The 18,276-nt window shown below is 37.4% G+C and overlaps 1 protein-coding gene across 3 annotated transcripts in view; it reads left to right on the forward strand.

Annotated features, from left to right (window-relative positions):
* KIDINS220 (kinase D interacting substrate 220) overlaps positions 1-18,276 on the forward strand; it is an 80,422-nt gene that overhangs the window by 4,711 nt on the left and 57,435 nt on the right. For all 3 annotated transcript variants that reach the window (XM_069805842.1, XM_069805843.1, XM_069805845.1), the window contains exons 2-9: positions 2,663-2,810; positions 8,708-8,806; positions 10,222-10,320; positions 11,854-11,952; positions 12,917-13,018; positions 13,475-13,573; positions 15,099-15,296; positions 17,343-17,441. In XM_069805842.1, coding sequence (XP_069661943.1) covers positions 2,703-2,810; positions 8,708-8,806; positions 10,222-10,320; positions 11,854-11,952; positions 12,917-13,018; positions 13,475-13,573; positions 15,099-15,296; positions 17,343-17,441 — 903 coding nt within the window. In that variant the 5' untranslated portion in view covers positions 2,663-2,702. The remainder of the gene's footprint in view (positions 1-2,662; positions 2,811-8,707; positions 8,807-10,221; positions 10,321-11,853; positions 11,953-12,916; positions 13,019-13,474; positions 13,574-15,098; positions 15,297-17,342; positions 17,442-18,276) is intronic.

Here is an 18,276-nt window from a genome sequence, read left to right on the forward strand (position 1 = left end):
TTAAGTTGCCTGCAAGGATTCAGATCTACATTAAGGCAGAAGCTGTGCTGTCTCGATACCTGGGAGTTCAAGTAATGATTTCTGAAGCAGGATACTTATCTACAGCGCAGCAGGGCTGCCTTTGCCTTTTTGAAATACAACAGTAGGGAACATCAAGGGAAGAATCTTACTTTGAGGAGGAAGCAATGCTGAATACTTTTTTCCTTTTCACACTAGCTAAGAATTGATTGGTGAAATTTTGATAGCAACTGCAGAGTTTAATTCACTTGGGAGACATTGTAGTCATGTTTTGCTGAGGATTTTTAATATAGTTTTCAATTTGGCATTTGGTATGGAAGATAGTTTGGGGATTTAAGATAAAGCTACAGGAGAGAAGCTGCGACCCTGCACAGGGAAATCAGAAAATGTCTGTGGTAGCAGTGGAGCTAGCGGCAAGTCATGTTTCATGAATTTCTGTCAAAATCTGTAAAAAATGATGGGAGGAATTTAGGTGCCTGCATGTGAATATCTAACATCATTTTAGGTGCCTGAGAATATCCAAGACATCTGCATAGGGCTGTAAGATACTGGCGCAGGCCATAAGGGAGGTGGCTGGTCTGGACTGGCAGCTGGATGCCAGGCAAGATGGTGACTTTTCTGGTATTTTTGTATCTGAAATGGCAGCAGGAGCCTGTGTCTGGGCACTGAGTCACTACAATCACTGTTTCTTTTCAACCTTTCATTTTTGGTGTGGTTTAGTTTTTTTTTTAAGTTTGCAACCTCTCATTTAGCTCTTCCTCCTAAATGAAGACAATTATATGACACCACTGCTCACCCCACTTTGCACAATGGTACTTTAACTGTATGGTAAACATGACAGACCTTTTGTGTTCTTAGTTTATTTCTAACTTACTTGTGGGAGAGACTGGCTATTTGTGCCATGCCTAGTAAAACTGTTGCTGTGCTTTGTATGTCAAATCTAAGGGTTTTTTTAACTGATCTTAGGTTTTGGTTTTAAATAATGTCTGAATGACACAATTTGATTTGTGTATGTTTACATGGTATGTGGCCATTTGGACTATGGAGAGTTAGATGCCTAAAACCTCTTTGGAATTTGTCCCTTAAACTGCAACCTGGATTTTAAGCCCAAATGTGACAGTGGGAATCACAGTCCCTCCTTTTCCTCTCTTCTTCTTCTTGCGTTCTTCTGCTTGCATACCTATAATGTATGTAGCTTATAGTTTCTTTTGTCACTAGATATTTGTGTATGCTTAAGTTCTTCTACATGTACCCAGAGCTGCTGTCATCTTAACTGAACTGGGCGTGTTGGCTTCTTTGCTGACATTTTTATGAACAAAGCATTTTTGTATGTGGGTCATCTGATGCCTGTGGTGCTACAGGAGAGCTCAGATTGTGTCTAACATCCTGACAACAGGGTGTTCGTCTATATATACTTACTTGCTAAAGGAGAAAGGATGGTGTGTTACTGTTACAGTCTGCCTAAGCAATTTAATAGCAGGGCTGGATTGTCTGATATAAATCTCTAAATTAACTTCCTTGCACAAAGTGTAGTGACGTTCCTGCTGGCTTCCTCTTGTCTCTTTTTGGCTAATGTTCCACTTCAGTTGGGAGTGCAGAAAAATTAACTGGCTGCCTTTATGTGAGAAAAAAATTGAGAACATTTGCCTGGGAAAGCCACTGGTCTTTGGCTTCTGCCTGGTAGAGAATAGCCTAACCAGTAGGCTTTAGCTAACACTAAGCCTGAGTTTTAACCCTGTTGGTACACCACTATCGTGCAAGAAAAACCCAGAGAGAGAACAATCATGTCATCTGCTGGTGAGGAGAAAGGTGGTGGGTGGGGGTGGATGGAATCTTGCATTTAACCCCATGACTTGTTCTGCATCCAGTGAAACTTAATTTAGGTGCAGTGAATAATTCAGCTTCTGGAGCTGTATGCGTATAAATTTGGTGCAGTAATACTACTGGTTCTCTGAACTTACTAGCCCACAGCCTTTTAGGAAGTCTGAAATGGTTCTTAATGGTCTGCCTTAACCAAGAAAAACCTTTCCTGTCTTACGTATTAGAGGTTAGAAACATACAGTCAGTCAACAGAAGCTATGTTAAGTTTGACTGGCAAGTTAACAACGTGCCATCACATGCAGGCATGTCTGGATAAAGTCGGTGATAACTGATTTAATAAATGGTGTCTCTCAGAGTTCAGTATGGCTGCAATTTAGATATTATCACTGTATTTCATAATGCTGAATAGTCTCAATGTTCTGCTTAGGTACATAAAGGATAAGGGTTATATTGTAAATAACTAGCATATATAAAGTATGTAACATATAGAGGTATTCCTATAATGTTATATATGCAGAAAAAATTATACAAATGAAAGACTACTATGCATTCCATTTAAAATACATATTTAGACAGTACCTAAAAATTAGAATAATTTCTGTAGTTTTCTAAGAACCAGAAAGACTAAGCAATTGACTTTTCATTGAAATGTAGTACATTTCAATGCATATGCCTCCACAGCATTTTGTTGAGGAGAAGGGTAGGTATTTGTACCCAACCAATAACTTACTGGCATGTACAATTCATGCTTTCTAATGTCAAAGTTAACTCCCATAGCTTTTACTTATGATTTGCTTTTTTTTTTTCCTTTCCTGAAATACAGATAAGCTTTGTTATAGAAGCATTTTAAATACGGTGCGAAGATGGCAAGTCTGATGACTCAGAGTCTGTTGACCTACGTAGAAGAAGGAAATGTTCCTGCTCTGAAAGCGCTTCTTGAGAAATGCAGGGATGTAGATGAGAGAAATGAGGTAAGATTATTTTCTGAAAGGTCAGTTTCATATTGCAGCTTATTAGTTACAGAATGAATAATTAGTGAGATCACACTGGTTATTTAATGTACAAATTTCAGGTTTATTTTCAAGTGATTGCTTACCAGTGCACAGACTGAACACACAGTATTCAGTTTCTTTCAACACCTCAGCATCTTTCATTGTATTTGTTTTCTGAGTGTTCTTCTGAGCTGGAAAATGCAGCTCTGTCCTTACTTTGCGAGTGGAGATTATACCTGTATTTCTGTGGCTAGGAATTGTTTCTTAGTTCACAGACCCAGCTGCATGTACATTCTTGCCCTGTCCATTTTGGGGTGAAACTTGGGATGAGAACAACTCTTCCCCCACATCCTGGTTTCCAGGCAAGAGAAACTTTGTTACACGGTCCAAATAGGTGGGTGTATTGTAATTAACTCCAAGCAGATGCTCATCTGGATGAAAAGATATGTATCCAAAAAGTAAGTCTAGATGTAACCAGGAGGATTAAATGACTACCAGGATTACACAGGAAGTCTTGATACATAGTAGGGAGTTTAAATGTGGATTGTTTAGAATCCTGGGATAGCGTGGTAATTGTTAGCTTCTGCTTTGTTGTCTGATTTGAGCATATCACCACCAGCAATTTAAGTGAATGTGCTGTGGTTTCATTATAATGTCCTAAAAATACCTGAGAGTTTCTTGGGAGGTTTGATTCATGCAAATGTCTGTTGCTAGTGACTGTTTATATTGTTTTGCACAATGTTTAATATTTAGGTTATCTTGATGCACTATTGAGTCTTCTGTATATTTTACAAATAAGTTTAGATGATTTGACTAATTTATTTCAACTTCCGTAGTAGATTTTCTGGTTTGTAAGCATCTGGACTTCTGTTTTATCTGGATGTACAGCTTGTATCATCAATTTTTATTTTAGTTCTGATTTCCTAAATAGTGTTGTAGAACTGGAACCTTGTCAACTTATGTAGAGAATCAGATTCATAGCAAAATTCAGGGTAGAGAGGACCTCTGGAAGTCATTGGATTCAATCTCCTCCTAATTGCAGGACTAACTTCATTGTTATATCAGGCTGGGACTTAAGCAAAATTTGAAAGTCCTCAAAAGGATGGAGAACCTGCAGCCTCTCTGGGCAGTGCTCCAGTGCTTAATCACTCTTCGTTTAAAACTATTTTCCTTATGTTTTATTGGAATATCCTTTGCTGCATCTTGTGACTGTTGCTTCTTCTCTTCTTGTTGTGTGTCTCTGAGAGGAATATTCTTTTGTCTTCTAAGATTCCCCTTCTGTCTAGGTAGCGTAAGACTGATATTGATGCCCCCTTACTCTTCTGTTTTCTAGACTGAACAAATCCAGCTCTCAGTTTCTGCTTGCATGTCTTGCGCTCCAGTCTCGTAACCGTCTGAGTGACCCCATTGCTGGACTCCGCAGTTTGTTGATCTCTGCTGTTGGGAGTCTCGCTGTTGGGAGCCCAAAATGGGGCATTGTATTCTGGATTCAGCCTCAACCAGTGTTGAGTAGAGGGCTAGCTGTGCTCTTGTTAATGCAGCCCAGTATTTGATTTCCCTTCGTTGCTGCAGGGGCACACTGCTGACTCATGCCCTTCTTGTGCATCGGGACCCCATGCCCATTTCTGCAGCGTGGCTCCCCAGGCAGGCAGTCCCTAGCCAGTACTGTTGCCTGGGGTCTGTCCGTTCCAGTCTTTGAGTTTGCCTTTGTTGAACTGCAGGGGGGTTGGCAGCCCATTTCTCCAGCCTGTTGAATTTCCTCTGAAAGGCATTCCTACCCTCTGGCATGTCAGCTGCTCTCTGTAGCTTGGGGCAGTCTGTAAATTTGCTAGAGGGCTTTCTGTTTCATGGTTCTGGGTGTTGATGAAGAGGCTACAATGTTAGCCCCAAATCAAACCCTCCCACCTGGGCACCAGTTATTGTGAACAGTTGACCATTACCCATTGAGTCTGACAGCCCAGGCAGTTTTTTTACTCACCTTGTAGTGTATGGAAGACTGGCTTTCCAATTCATACCTTTTTTTTTTTTTAAGTAAGTCTTGGAAAATGCATTTTCTGTTGCATTTTTTTTTTTAAACCTGTATAAAATGGAAAGAATATTTTTGGAAAGAAGTTGAATGGCATATATTACTCTAAACCAAAAAGCATCATGCAAATGTGAAAAGAATGTACAGAATTTAGCCTTATTGTAGTTATTAGGTCTGGACAGTTTTCTTTTATTGTCAGCACATTCATTTCATTCTGTGTATGCATGTATGCTGAGGTATTTGAGATGGGAGAATTTTTAACTTTCAGAGCGTACACATGAATCTCACCACCTGGCATGCTGTGTATCTGAGAAGAGGAATAGTCTGTTCCCTCTGCTGGGAATTCCTCTCAACAATGTGGCCAAAATCAGATGGATAGTCTGTGTTGACTTTACCAACAGTGTCACTGCTTTCACGTTCTTTTCTAAATTTTTCTTGTCTTCTTGATGGGACTAAGTGCACTCCTGGGTTTCAGTAACTGTCTTTTTTGCAGAGATCATTTCCCTGATACCTAATTTTTTCAGTCTTCTCATATATTGCATAGGAGAAAGTAATTTCTGGAGCCATGTATGGTTTGCATCAGTTTTAAACCCATGAGGGTGCGGGATGGGGGCTGTTCGTACGTATCAATGATATGAGTTTTTTTCAACTGCTAGCTCTTCATTGGAATTCAGTGGCATTGAGTGCAATTCTGTTTCCAGTTTTGGACCTGCCAAGATGTCTTTTCTTCTTGGGTAAAAACAAAATACCAAAATGGGAGTGCCAGTGGAGTAGGTCTAAAAACATTGCTGGTAAGCTGAGAATTGCTAGTGCCAGGACCTCCCAGGCTGCAGTGACTTGTCCAATGGTAGGATCATGCACATTTTTACCAATGCTTCATGTCTTGACTGTGATCAGTTGCCAGAAAAACTGGGATGTTCCGGTCAGTTTGTGTATGGATGGTTTTGTTAGATTAACACCAGCAGTTTCAGTTAAGTGGAGCGAGTCTCAGTCTCTCTGCCTTTTCCCTGCATGTCCTTTCCCCTGTGCACATTCTTCTCTCTCATATCAGATACTTTGATTACTTAACAGCTAATGATAGATGCTTGCCTTGTATGATACACTTTGATCCTAACAGCCTCCAGTTTCCTTTGATGTGCCTTTCTTTCTGCTCTTCTGCTGTTGATACTGAAGTACCTTCTGCATCTTCAATTCTGAATCTTCTGTTCTCTTACGGACTGCAAGAGAGAGCTAATCTGTAAGCCAACACCACTGAATGGTTTTGTAAAGAGATACAGGTGTGCCCCTTTATAATTTGGATTTTCCAATACTTAGACATGTTGTACAGATATACAGTACTTGACATGCTTGTGAGAAATATGTGCATTTAATTGTTGTGGAGTGTCTAGACTCTTTGACATCCAGATTCTCAAAAGTTGCCACAGGCATAGTAATTATCTTTTGTTTTTGTGTTGGTGAAATCTTCATGATTTGCTAAAACATTGAACCTGTATTTGAGAATCTCCTAGCAAAGAGGGAAGGATGTTTTCAGTACCCATATAAAAAAGTTTTACATGTAAGAATACTAGAGCCAGTCTACAACTGTATGACACTTTCTACAGAAGGGGTTAATTTTCCTATCCACAACCTCCTCTTGCCCAGAGATACTTCTGTTTGGTTTGCGTTATCTGCCTGTGGAAGGTGATCACAGTGATAACAATAGTAACTGTTCAGGAGGTAAGAAGAATGCTCATGCTAAAATAGGGATTTTTTGTATGTCTTGCTAAAGCACTGCTTGGAAGGGACATCTGTAGATTATCTAGTCCTGTGTCCTGAGGCGGGTTGTTCGGGGCAAGCTGGAATTGGCTGTGTCTGGCACAAGGCAGTCCCAGCCTCTCTTCACAGAGATCCCTTGCAGCTCCCCTGATACCAAAACCTGGACACCTACACTCAGTACAGTGGGGTTCCTGTTGGCCCATTTCTCCAGCCTGTCGAGGTCCCTCTGGATGTCGGCACAAGCATCTGGTGCATCAGCCACTCCTCCTAACTTTGTATCGGCTGCGAAGGTGCTGAGGGTTCACTCTGTCCCATTGCCAAGGTCCGTAATGAAGGGGTTAAACAGGACCCCAGTATTGACCCCTCTGTGGTACTGCACTAGTGACTGGCCTCCAGCTGGACGTTGTGCTGCTGATCACAACCCTCTGAGCCCAGCAGTGCAGCCAGTTTCAGTTCACCTCACTATCCATTTATCTAGTCCGTACTTCATTAGTTTGTCTGTGTGGATGTTGTGGTAAGACTGTCTAAATCCTTGCTAGAGATGGGATAAACAGTGTCTCAGCTCTTCATCCACTGAGCCAATGATGTCATCACAGAAGGCAGTCAGATTGGTGAGGCATGATTTCCCAAATCACTTGGCATGTGTATTCCCAAAATATTAACTTGCATATAAAGAACTCATCTTAAAGAGCAAAAGTTATGGCTGTTCTGTCCTCCAGAGAGAGCTGTTCTCTTGAAGAAAGTAGTATTTTCCTTCCTTTTGATTTTTTGAACATTTTTAATTTTTTTTTATGACCAGACCTAAATACTACTGCTTGTTGATAGAAAATACTCTTTAGAATCTAAAAGCAAAGGTATCAGTTTGAATATATACAACATGTAGTTATAACAACATAAACTTACATGAGAGCATAATTTCTCCCTGTAAAAAGTTGCACTGATAGAGATTACATTATATACTGTCATGAGTAATACCATTGGTTATCCATAATGTCATGGGGAAGATTCTGTGAAGACTAGTTAGGGAATAGCTGAAGGACCAGAAAGCTTTTTTGAAAGAATCAGTGCATTTCTGTGATTTTTTTATTTTTTTTTTTAACATAAAGAGCAGAAAGGACTCATCAAATATCTTTATTAATCTTACAGTTAACTGTTCTACTAATGAAGATTAGTGATCTTACTCTATTCTGATTGTGCATTGATTTTTATTCTTTTCAGGGAAATTGCTGGTATATAACTCTTAATGTAGCTTTTGCATTATTTAGACTAGATAACTTGAGTTTTCTATATGGTACAGGGAAAAGACAGAAGAGACGTCAGGAATTCATTTATTAAGCTTGTTGAAATTAACAAATTTATCGTCAAATTTACTATGTTTTACTGTTCATCATGCAGAGTAGTTGTATCCCAGAAGTTTGCTGACACAGAAGTAGGCTGATGGAAGGATGACAGATTGTAACTGACTTTTAAAACATCCTTGAAGACAAATAAACCAGCTTTTCTGTCTTTTATCTTCCCTGAGATGAGGCTGTCTGTTAAGAACCTGTGTTGCACGGGACAGGAATGATGGCTGTATTTGGTACACTGTCAGATGAAAGTGTGGTGTATAACTTGACTTTTTTTCCCCAAGACTTCAGCAATAAATCTTACTGTTACTCTGAATCAGTGTGCACGTTTTAACGGCCATTGTGGTTCCTAGGCTAGATTGATTTATTTATTAATTTCTAAACAATGTGACTGAGTTACTTCAAGATGTAACAGGCTGTATTAGAGATGTCTTCAGTGGACAAATCATTCAGAAAGAAAGATATTTAACAATGTAACTTTTTTTTTGGTAGCCATTTTTAATGTCTGAAATGTTTTGGGTTTTTTTTGTTTGGTTTGGGTTTTTTTATCTCTTATGGGACAGGGTTTAATATCATGTTCTCCATTTTTATTGCAAGTTTACTGCGTGGTTTGAAAACCATTCCTTCTCAATGGCAATTAAAAACTGGAAACAATGTTCCTCTGTAGTTTTTGGCCTTTTATTGTCAGTGTATGTGTATCATTTGCATCACTTCCCAATGCATCGCTTTTCCTATCATTTTGATTTCAGAATGGCCAGACTCCACTCATGTTGGCTGCTGAGCAAGGCAATTTAGAAATTGTGCAGGAGCTTCTCAAGAAGGGAGCTAATTGCAACTTGGAAGACGCAGTAAGTATTAGTGCTTTATGTGATGGTACCTAACAGTAGAGGAAGAAGTTGTTTCAAGAGGCAGGCAAAGAAAAGAAATTTAGGTTAGTGTTGAAGGGATGGAAGAAAAAAAAAAAAGGTCGAATATGATGACATATAAGAGAAATTTTATCCAAAATCGCTTGGCTCTGTATTCCTCTGATTTGATTCCTCATAAAGAATAGGGTTATTGAAGGTGTTTTAAATGTCTGAGGGTCTCTGCTGAATGCTGCTGCTGTTTCTTCTGGGAAATTAGTACTAGAAAGCTATAATAATAGGATTGGTAGTAGTTGACATGAAAAGATAGGCAGAATAGAGAAATATAGCATCAGAGATGAGGTCCAGGTGATTTTGCTTATCTCAGTGATGTTGTGGTATGTCAGGATTTTTTTTTCTTTTTTTCTTGCTTGGCTTTGATGTTTCTCAATAAATACTGAGGGAGATTTTAGGTTAAAGGATTATTTCAGGTGGAAGCCAGAAGAGTGGCAGAGAAGGGTTTCGAATTTAGGAATTGTCTTCCTGCCTTTGCAGAAGAGGTTGACCCTAGGTGAAAGATGCCTGGAAAGGGTGAATAGGACAGAGGTGGTGTTAAAAAGTTTTGAAAGGTCTGTATATTCCAGTGAAGAGTGATAAAGAGGAAAAGGATGTTGCTTGTGTGGTTTTTTTCTTCTGCACTTAGTTTAATTGTAGCAGTGTTGACATCCAGGAAAGGTCTGGTGTGAAACCTGTCATTTAAAAAAAAAAAAAGTATTTTTTGAGACATTTTATTACACTCACTCTAAGCATTAGAGTTCCTGTACGTATAAGAACAGTTACCATATAAACTGTTACTATATTTATACGTGTATAGCACACAAAACAGTAGTCCACACCCAGACATGTTTTGAGCAGTGGATGGAAGATAAGTGTAGTGCAAGAGGAAATCTATTTCCTGAAATGATCACGAATCTAAGAAGCTGTGGTCCAAATTCCCCTGCATATTAGCCCCTTGGGTGCTGCCACCCACTGTATGTGGAGACAGACCACCACCATTTTCTGTGGTCTTGGTTGCCATCTCGTCCCCACCCAGCATTTCTCAATGTGTTGACCTCATGCTCTAATCCTTTGTAGGTGTTCCTTCCTTCATAAAATTTTTAAGACGTTAACCTGCAGTGAACTGAGGAGTGGAGAGTGATGGATATTGGTAGGGAGATCTGGAGTAGTTGTTGGTCTGTATTTTCATGTGTATAACTGGCAGGTAGTCTATGAGTTTAATTTTATTTTTTTTTTTTTTTTTCCCCCAAGGACAGCTTTTTTAATGGGTTGTGCATTTCCAGTTGTGGGTTAAACACTTGAAAAACAAGGTAATTATATTGAAATATTGAATATCACTTAAAAATGATTTTTCCTTTTTCTAGGATAACTGGACAGCTCTTATTTCAGCAGCTAAAGAAGGGCATGCAGCTATTGTAGCAGAGCTACTCAATTGTAATGTCAGTTTGGAGCATCGGGATTTGGTGCGTGTTGTAGTGTAAAAATAAAATAGTTTTTAGTAAGAAGAACAATTTTGGGAGTTGGAGATTTTCAGTTCTGTAAAACAGATCAAAGATCTTTTATTCTTAAGTACTCAATGCTGTTAAAATGGAAGAGACTATATTTAAATATTGTTTTTACAGCTGTAAAATAGTTGCTTTAGTGTTAATAAAGGCAACTTATTTTCTAGGGCTGCTTTTTTCCTTTTAATTTGCTTTGGAAAAAAGCTAAACTGAAGAACCATTTGATTTTTGGGTGTGTTTTGTGTGGGTGGGGTTTTGGGGGGGGGTGTTGTTTTTTGTGTTTTTGTTGGGGTGGTTTTTGTTGTTTGGTTTTTTTTTTGTGGTGGTGGCATTTTTTTTTAAAGTATTCTGGTAAAATAAATGTTATCTTTTCCCAGAAGTTACCTGTCTGTATTTACTTTTTCTCTGGACAACTGTGATTATTTGTATAGCAGTCTTTATTCTCAATATCCTGGAATTTGTTTTCGTTCATCTTGCCAGATTTTTTGTATGGGAAGGTGGGTGCTATAGTCCAGTCCACCTAAAGAATTACAGAAATTACTTACGTGATTAGGAGGTTAGATGCCTCTGAAGAGGTGGAGACTTGTCTCCATTGACTGAAGAGGGAATTAGGTACCTGCAAGGGCTGATTTTGTTCTGCTTGAGTATGGAAAATCACTAGGGGAGAATTCGAGTGCTTCCTTTAATTGAAGTTCCACTCTGTCTGAAGGCTGAGGCATCTTGCCATGTCCTACTAATCTAGCTTTTTCGCAAGTGTAATGTTAAATACATCCACATGGCCAGTGGTTGATTTCTAGGCCTGTGTCAGTCTGAGAGGGATCTTTTACCTCCCCCAAGGTGTATTATGAAGAAACAAATAAAAATTGTGCTTACAATTATCAGAGGCATACTGTTATTTTAAAATTAGTTTTGGTTACCTGACCTGTCAAATGTCTTAGGTAGCGAAACCTTGTTGTCTCCTGGTTTACAAACTGAAATGAACACACCAATGCAGTTTGAAATGAATTGCTCTTATTACTCCCTTAAGAGGACACAGGATTTGCTTCTTTTTAGTGAAGAAGCAAATCATTACATAGTTCCTTTATGAAGTGCAGCTGTCTGTTACACAGATCAAAAGTAAACCCTCCATGTTAATTGATTTGGATTCTAGACTTCTGTTTTAAGATAGTGCTTTCTTTTTGGTAGTCTTCTTTTTGTCCGGTGATCTGATTTGTATGCACTTGAAGTCTGAATTGAGTGTTTACAGCAAATTCAGGAACATTTAGGACATGATAGTCTCCCAAGTTTTGCATACAGCAGGAAATTAGTGCTTTCATAAGTGTGCTTATTATTTATCCTACATAAGTAGGATTAGAAGGTTGTGTAGTCAACCCTTACTACGTTTTGGACTTGCAAAATAGTCTTAGGACCAATACAAAATGAAATAAAAGTCATTAACTAGGTTTCTAAAGAGTATTTTTCAGTTTTTACATTTCTTTGAATTGTGCTTGCCAGGGAGGATGGACTGCCCTGATGTGGGCATCATATAAAGGCCGTACAGAAGTAGCTAAACTGCTGCTTGAGAAAGGAGCAAATCCAAACATCACAGGAATGGTAAGTTTTAGTCTTAGATGCCCCTTCTTCCCAAATGTTTGAAGTCCTGACTTGTGTCCTCATCTTATTATCTTGATTAAACATTTTGCATTCTTTGCAATATAATATTAATCACTATAATTTATGTAGAAAGGGATTGCTTTAATAATCTGTATGACAGCCACTGGGTTTTTTTATTAATTTTAATTTTTTTTAATTAAAGCAAATGAGTGTATAGCTCTTAATAAGATTCAAATTAGCAGGAGAGGAAATAATAGAAAAGATAAGTGGTGTATCTAATGCTACTTGTATAACAATTGTCATTTTTCTGCTCCAGTAGAAGTTAATGGAGTAACTAATATGTGCAATTTCAAAGCAATAATTGTTTCATAATAGTTACCAAATGGGTTAGATTAATATGTACAATACATGTGTGAGAGGAGAATTAAAAAACTAAGTTTTTGAGGTTTATTTCATTTTATAAGCATTTTCTATAAAAGTATAGGCACGTTGAAACTTGAGTCAACAATTTGTTTATACTGTTGGCTCTCTGGTGTTTGAGGCAACAGTGAACAATCAAGAAAGAACACTAGTGACTTACCTTTCTGATTGTTGATTTCATCTGGTTTGCATATGCAGCTTCTGCATGCATGACATATGACTGATCTGCAGTCCTGATATTGCATATCTGTTGCTTTTCTCTTACGTTGTAAAAGTTTATATTAAGGTGAGGATGTGAATTTTTAAACTTTGTTTATGGAGTTATAAACCAAAATTGATTCAGAACAGGAGATGTCTTGCTAGATGTCATCTAGACAACGTACCAGGCAACAGTTACTGATATGTAGTTAGATTTATTTCTGTATATTCCTTCTTCTATGGGTTTATTGTCTCTTGGAGCATTATGATCAATATTGTTCATGAAAAATAATTAAGACTGATTTTATTTCATATGGTGTGGTGGTTTTTTTTTTTTTATTCTAAGCAATACAGTGTTTATCCAATTATTTGGGCAGCAGGACGGGGCCACTCAGATATAGTACATCTCTTACTGCAACATGGAGCTAAAGTGAACTGCTCTGACAAAGTAAGTTATATTAATAAAATATTTAATTTCTTTAATGCTTGATACATTTTTTGTAAAAGTAAGTTTTATTAAAGAAATAAAAATCTATGATTTTTTGATTGGAAAAACACCCACTGTTATATTTTGCCCATGAGATTTGTATTAGTGTGCTAGAGTAAGTCATTATACTTGCAAGAGGTTTTTCTGTAGTATGCTGAAGGTGATTGTGAACATTTATTTCAGTGGGGCATATTTCTGTTTTCTATGATATTGGAAACCGTGCTATCCTAGGTTGCATAGAAAAATAATTCTTACAGCTATCATTTACAAAGAAAAAGTTAAAATGGCTTTTCAAATGTTTGTGTTAATTCACATCTTTGTAAAAACCTAAGCAATAAAGTATAGGATGAATACTAGATTGTAGGAGATTCTAAATACAGAGAACAATACAATAAAATGTTATAAATGTTTTTGCAGTATGGAACCACCCCACTGGTTTGGGCAGCGAGGAAAGGTCATTTGGAGTGTGTGAAATACTTGCTGCAGATGGGAGCTGATGTTGATCAAGAAGGAGCTGTAAGTAAAAAAACCGTTCTTCTTCCAGTGATAAGGTGTGTGTGGGTACATACATCTGTGTGTCCTGTTTTATAATACAAATACAAAAAAATGCATGAAACAAGATGAAATGTTGATGTTGGAGTACATTACTTTCCATCTACTTGCAAACTACATGTAAGGATTATTTAAACTTCTTTGTGCCTTTTAATAAAAATATTATGTAACTAGGGAGTTGTATTGACAGTTGACACATTATGTCAAGTGTAAATTTTAATAAACACAAATTAATTTAGGTTACTGTTCTCTGAAGATTAACACTGTCAAAATTAATTCTGTACCCAAGCCTGGTATGTCAAACAACTTATTCCTCAGTGCTATTTGAAAAATAAATTAAACACAAAGCATCTTTTGAAAATAATAATGGCTGTTGTGCCTTTTCAGAAGTTGGACATTTTTTAGAGGTTTTCAGCTGCATATTGTTTTTAAATAAAACAGTGTTGTGGTTTAACACCAGCCAGCAACTAAGCACCACGCAGCTGCTCACTTGCTTCCCCTCCCCGCCTCCCAGTGGGATGGGGGAGAAAATTGGGAAAAAAGTAAAACTCATAGGTTGAGATAAGAACAGTTTAATAGAACAGAAAGGAAGAAACTAATAATGATAGTAATAACAATACTAAAATGACAATAATAATAAAAGGATTGGAATATACAAAACAAGTGATGCACAGTATAACTGCTCACCACTTGCCAACCGATGCCCAGTTAGTTCCTGAGCAGCGATCCCCCCCAAGTCCAACTCCCCCCAGTTCATATACTGGACATGACATCACATGGTATGGAATACCCCTTTGGCCAGTTTGGGTCAGCTGTCCCGGCTGTGTCCCCTTCCAACTTCTTGTGCTCCTCCAGCCTTCTTGCTGACTGGGCATGAGAAGCTGAAAAATCCTTGACTTAGTCTAAACAGTACTTGGCAACAACTGAAAACATCAGTGTGTTATCAACATTCTTCTCATACTGAACCCAAAACATAACACTATACCAGCTACTAGAAAGAAAATTAACTCTACCCCACCTGAAACCAGGACAAACAGATTTTAATTTTTTTGTTATACAAGACACTTAAAATGCTTGTCAAAATTAAAAAAAAAGTCAGTAAAAGTTAAGTGGAAAATTAGGACAAATGTTGGTATTCATGTAATTATTTCTGAAGTTCTTTGTGAGCAGTATTGGCAGACCTGGGTGCTCTGATAATACTATGTTCCATATGACAAGAAAATTATTTTACTGTGCATGCGACATTCAGGAGTTAGAATAAACTGATCTGAGCTATACTGCTTGCATCTGAAGTGTTCTCTCCTATAGTACGTGGTTTATTTCTTTTTTTAAAAAAGCATAGCAGGTGCACTTTAAAATGTAAAACTGAAGTAACATTTGGGTGGTTAAGAAAGTAAGGTCAGTGAGTGTTCTTTTGTTATTTAAACTGCTGATATAATGAGGATTTCTGTATTCACTGTACAATAAAATCTGTTGTTTCTGTTTAAAGAATTCTATGACCGCACTTATTGTAGCAGTGAAGGGTGGCTATACGGACTCAGTAAAAGAAATACTGAAAAGGAACCCAAATGTAAACTTAACAGACAAAGATGGAAATACAGCTTTGATGATTGCATCAAAGGAGGGACATACTGAAATTGTGCAGGATCTTCTTGATGCTGGAACTTATGTGAACATTCCTGATAGAGTGAGTAAATATTCATCATAATTGTGGTTTTATATACATGTAATAATAATATATATTTAAATACCAGTGTACGCGAATTTGTGGGTACATGATTTTTCTGGCTTTCTAATTTTTCTGCCATCTAGGGGTATTTTTATGTATTGCTATTTTACAAGCCTGTTAAGTGGCAAATGTTGCTATGTGTAGGTAAAGGATAAAGTACAGAAACTACTCTTTTTCTTTGAGATTCTTGAATTGTGAGTTTCCACAGGGCATGGAAATGATTTATGGTTGTATATTTGTCATATGTGTAATACAAGACTAATACTGAACTAACTTGCAGGTTTGGGGTGGGGTTTTTGTGCATTAATGTGCGTGGTAGTACTCTTAACATTGTAAAACAATGGATATTATAAAAAAGAATATATTTCATTCAGCATCTACCTTTATCTTTTACAATGAAACTTTTTAGTAGGAAACTTGCATATATTAGAGGAAGACACCGGCTCTGGGTTGACATGTAAATGTAACTGTTGAAAGGTGTGCTGTGTACCTGAGCTGCGATTGCATTGTTCAGTAGAGGCATGTAGTACGGGCAGTGACCAGAGCATGAATCCACTTGCTAGCCACTCAGGGATTTATTTGGTTTCTTATATAGGTGCCTTGGATTTTCTGCAGTGTCCTCTTGATAGTCATTTTTTTCTGAAGTGCCAGAGGCAGGCCAAGCACTGCACCCTTGGGGCTATAGGTGGTTAGATACCTAAACTTAGGGGCCTCTGTCAAGTTCAGTGTTTTAGTTCAGAGCAGTAATAGGGTTTTGAGGCTGAATTCCCAATACCTAAATTGAACTGCTTGGGGCTGTAGAGAAGAGAGGAAAACCTCCTACTATTTGCCTCATAATTTTAAAAGGATTTTTGGATGTATTTTCCTATATTTCAGCTGTCAGCTTAGTGCATTTCTTAGATGGTTATGTACTGAGCTGCAGTGTTGCATGTGACAACAAATTTGATCTGAGGCATGTATCAAAGCAAAACTTCAAATATTTAAGAAAATACATTGCAATCTCCCTTCCCACCTCTTCTGTCACAAAATTCTACAACTGTCTGCATTCCTGTGCCTTTAGGAAGGATAAATTACAGCTTCCAGTACAGCTGACTGTAATCCAAAAATACATCAAACAATGAAGTAGTCTTAGTTTCAGATGCTAGAGCAGGTTTTGATAAGGAAAATTTCTTGGTTTGCAGCCAGGTTTCTAATGGGTGTGATTGATAGGGGATCTACTACTACTGAGATTTCTAACTGAGTTCCGCAGCTGTGATTTAGCTATGCTTTTATTTATATTTCCTGTTTCATCATAAAAGAAATATTAGGTAGTTTCAGGATTTCATTTTCTGACATTTCAACATATCCTTACGTGTGTTAAAATCAGATGCCTTAAGCAGAATTGTAACTTTGTTTTACGTATGTGCAACTCCGTTTACCACAGCAAAATGTTTTTTCTTTTGATCAATTTGAGATAAAATCAGCGTTTTGCTTCTTTTCTTTGTAACAGCATAGTTTATAGAAACAGGATAGCAGTCAAATCTGCACAAAAAAAAGGGATAAAATTCTTTAAAATTCTTGAAGATCTTTTGTCAGCTGTGAAACATCTAAAGGAGACAGCCAACATTCTTGTCTGATTGTAAAGAGGTTATTACTGTGAGTGGTTGGTCTTCCTATGAATGTAGAGAACAGCTGGATTTCTTCATATTCGTTATTAATTTTAATTTGTGCTGTTATGTTTTAGGAGAGTGGTTTAAGATGGACCTGTTTTGGGGGTGTTTGTTTTGCCATAAATATATAATATTTCATCCCTTTGCAAAAAAAAAAAAAAAGTCCAGAATTTTTTCTTCTATATAGCTGTTTTTTGCAGAGATAGAACTATTTTTTGTATCTTTAAAATGAGTGCAGATTTCTTGTTGTAAATAGGCATAATGTATCTTTTGAGGCTGTAAGTTATTCTGTGTTACATTTCTTTTTGTTAAATAGAATTAATTCATCTTCAATTTTCTTTCACAATTTTTCTAGAGTGGAGATACAGTGCTGATTGGGGCTGTTAGAGGAGGTCATGTTGAAATTGTGAGGGCCCTGCTCCATAAATATGCTGATATAGATATCAGAGGTCAGGTAAGTACAACAATGTAAATGTTAGAGTAGTTCTTAAATAGGATGTGAATTCGAATACCAAACAATTATACCATGTTTCTAAAACCAGGGCTTTAAAATCTTGCTCAGTCTACTCTGTAGGAAAATTGGATTCCCATCAAACATTAAAAATATGTCATGTTGCTGTGCAGATTTTAAGATACAAGACATATGTAATTGTAATGACTTAAGCAGCATTTTTTTCAGTTAATTTGTATAATGGTTGAAAAGCAAAAGATGTGAATTGAATTCACTTTATCTGCACTACTGAACAGATTTAAAATAATGAGATACTTTAAAAATTCCTTAGTATTATTATTTTAATACTTAATATTTTAAATAACAATATCTTAAAAAATGATACACCTTAGATTATATCTGTTGTCAGTGCAGTTCTGTCACTATGCTTGGTTGGTTCTTGTCTCCTTCGCTAACTTCCTTTCTTGTGTTAAGCAGTGTTGTTGTCAGTGATTTCCATGTTTTCTACCGAAAGCTCTCTTACTCAGCATGGTACTTTTTATTGTTACATTCAGCTTGCTTTCTTTTGCTTGAAGCTATTCAAATCACTCTGCTTGCAGGCACATATGTTCTGCCGAGTTTGAACATGAAACTAACTCGTCACCAAGAGCTGCAAAGATTCAGTGCCTGCTATTGATGTAGAGCCTTTTTGAGAAGCCAAGAAGCTTTTAGTCTGGGGAAAAAGTAGTGTTTGGATCTCTTCCTCTAACCTGCCATTGCAAACCTGGAATTGTGTGTCTCAGCTTCTTGCTGACATGGGTCTGAAAATCTGGAGCTTTTCAATGTCTTGATATGACCA

Source organism: Haliaeetus albicilla, chromosome 18 (assembly GCF_947461875.1).
Source record: "Haliaeetus albicilla chromosome 18, bHalAlb1.1, whole genome shotgun sequence".
Taxonomy (NCBI): domain Eukaryota; kingdom Metazoa; phylum Chordata; class Aves; order Accipitriformes; family Accipitridae; genus Haliaeetus; species Haliaeetus albicilla.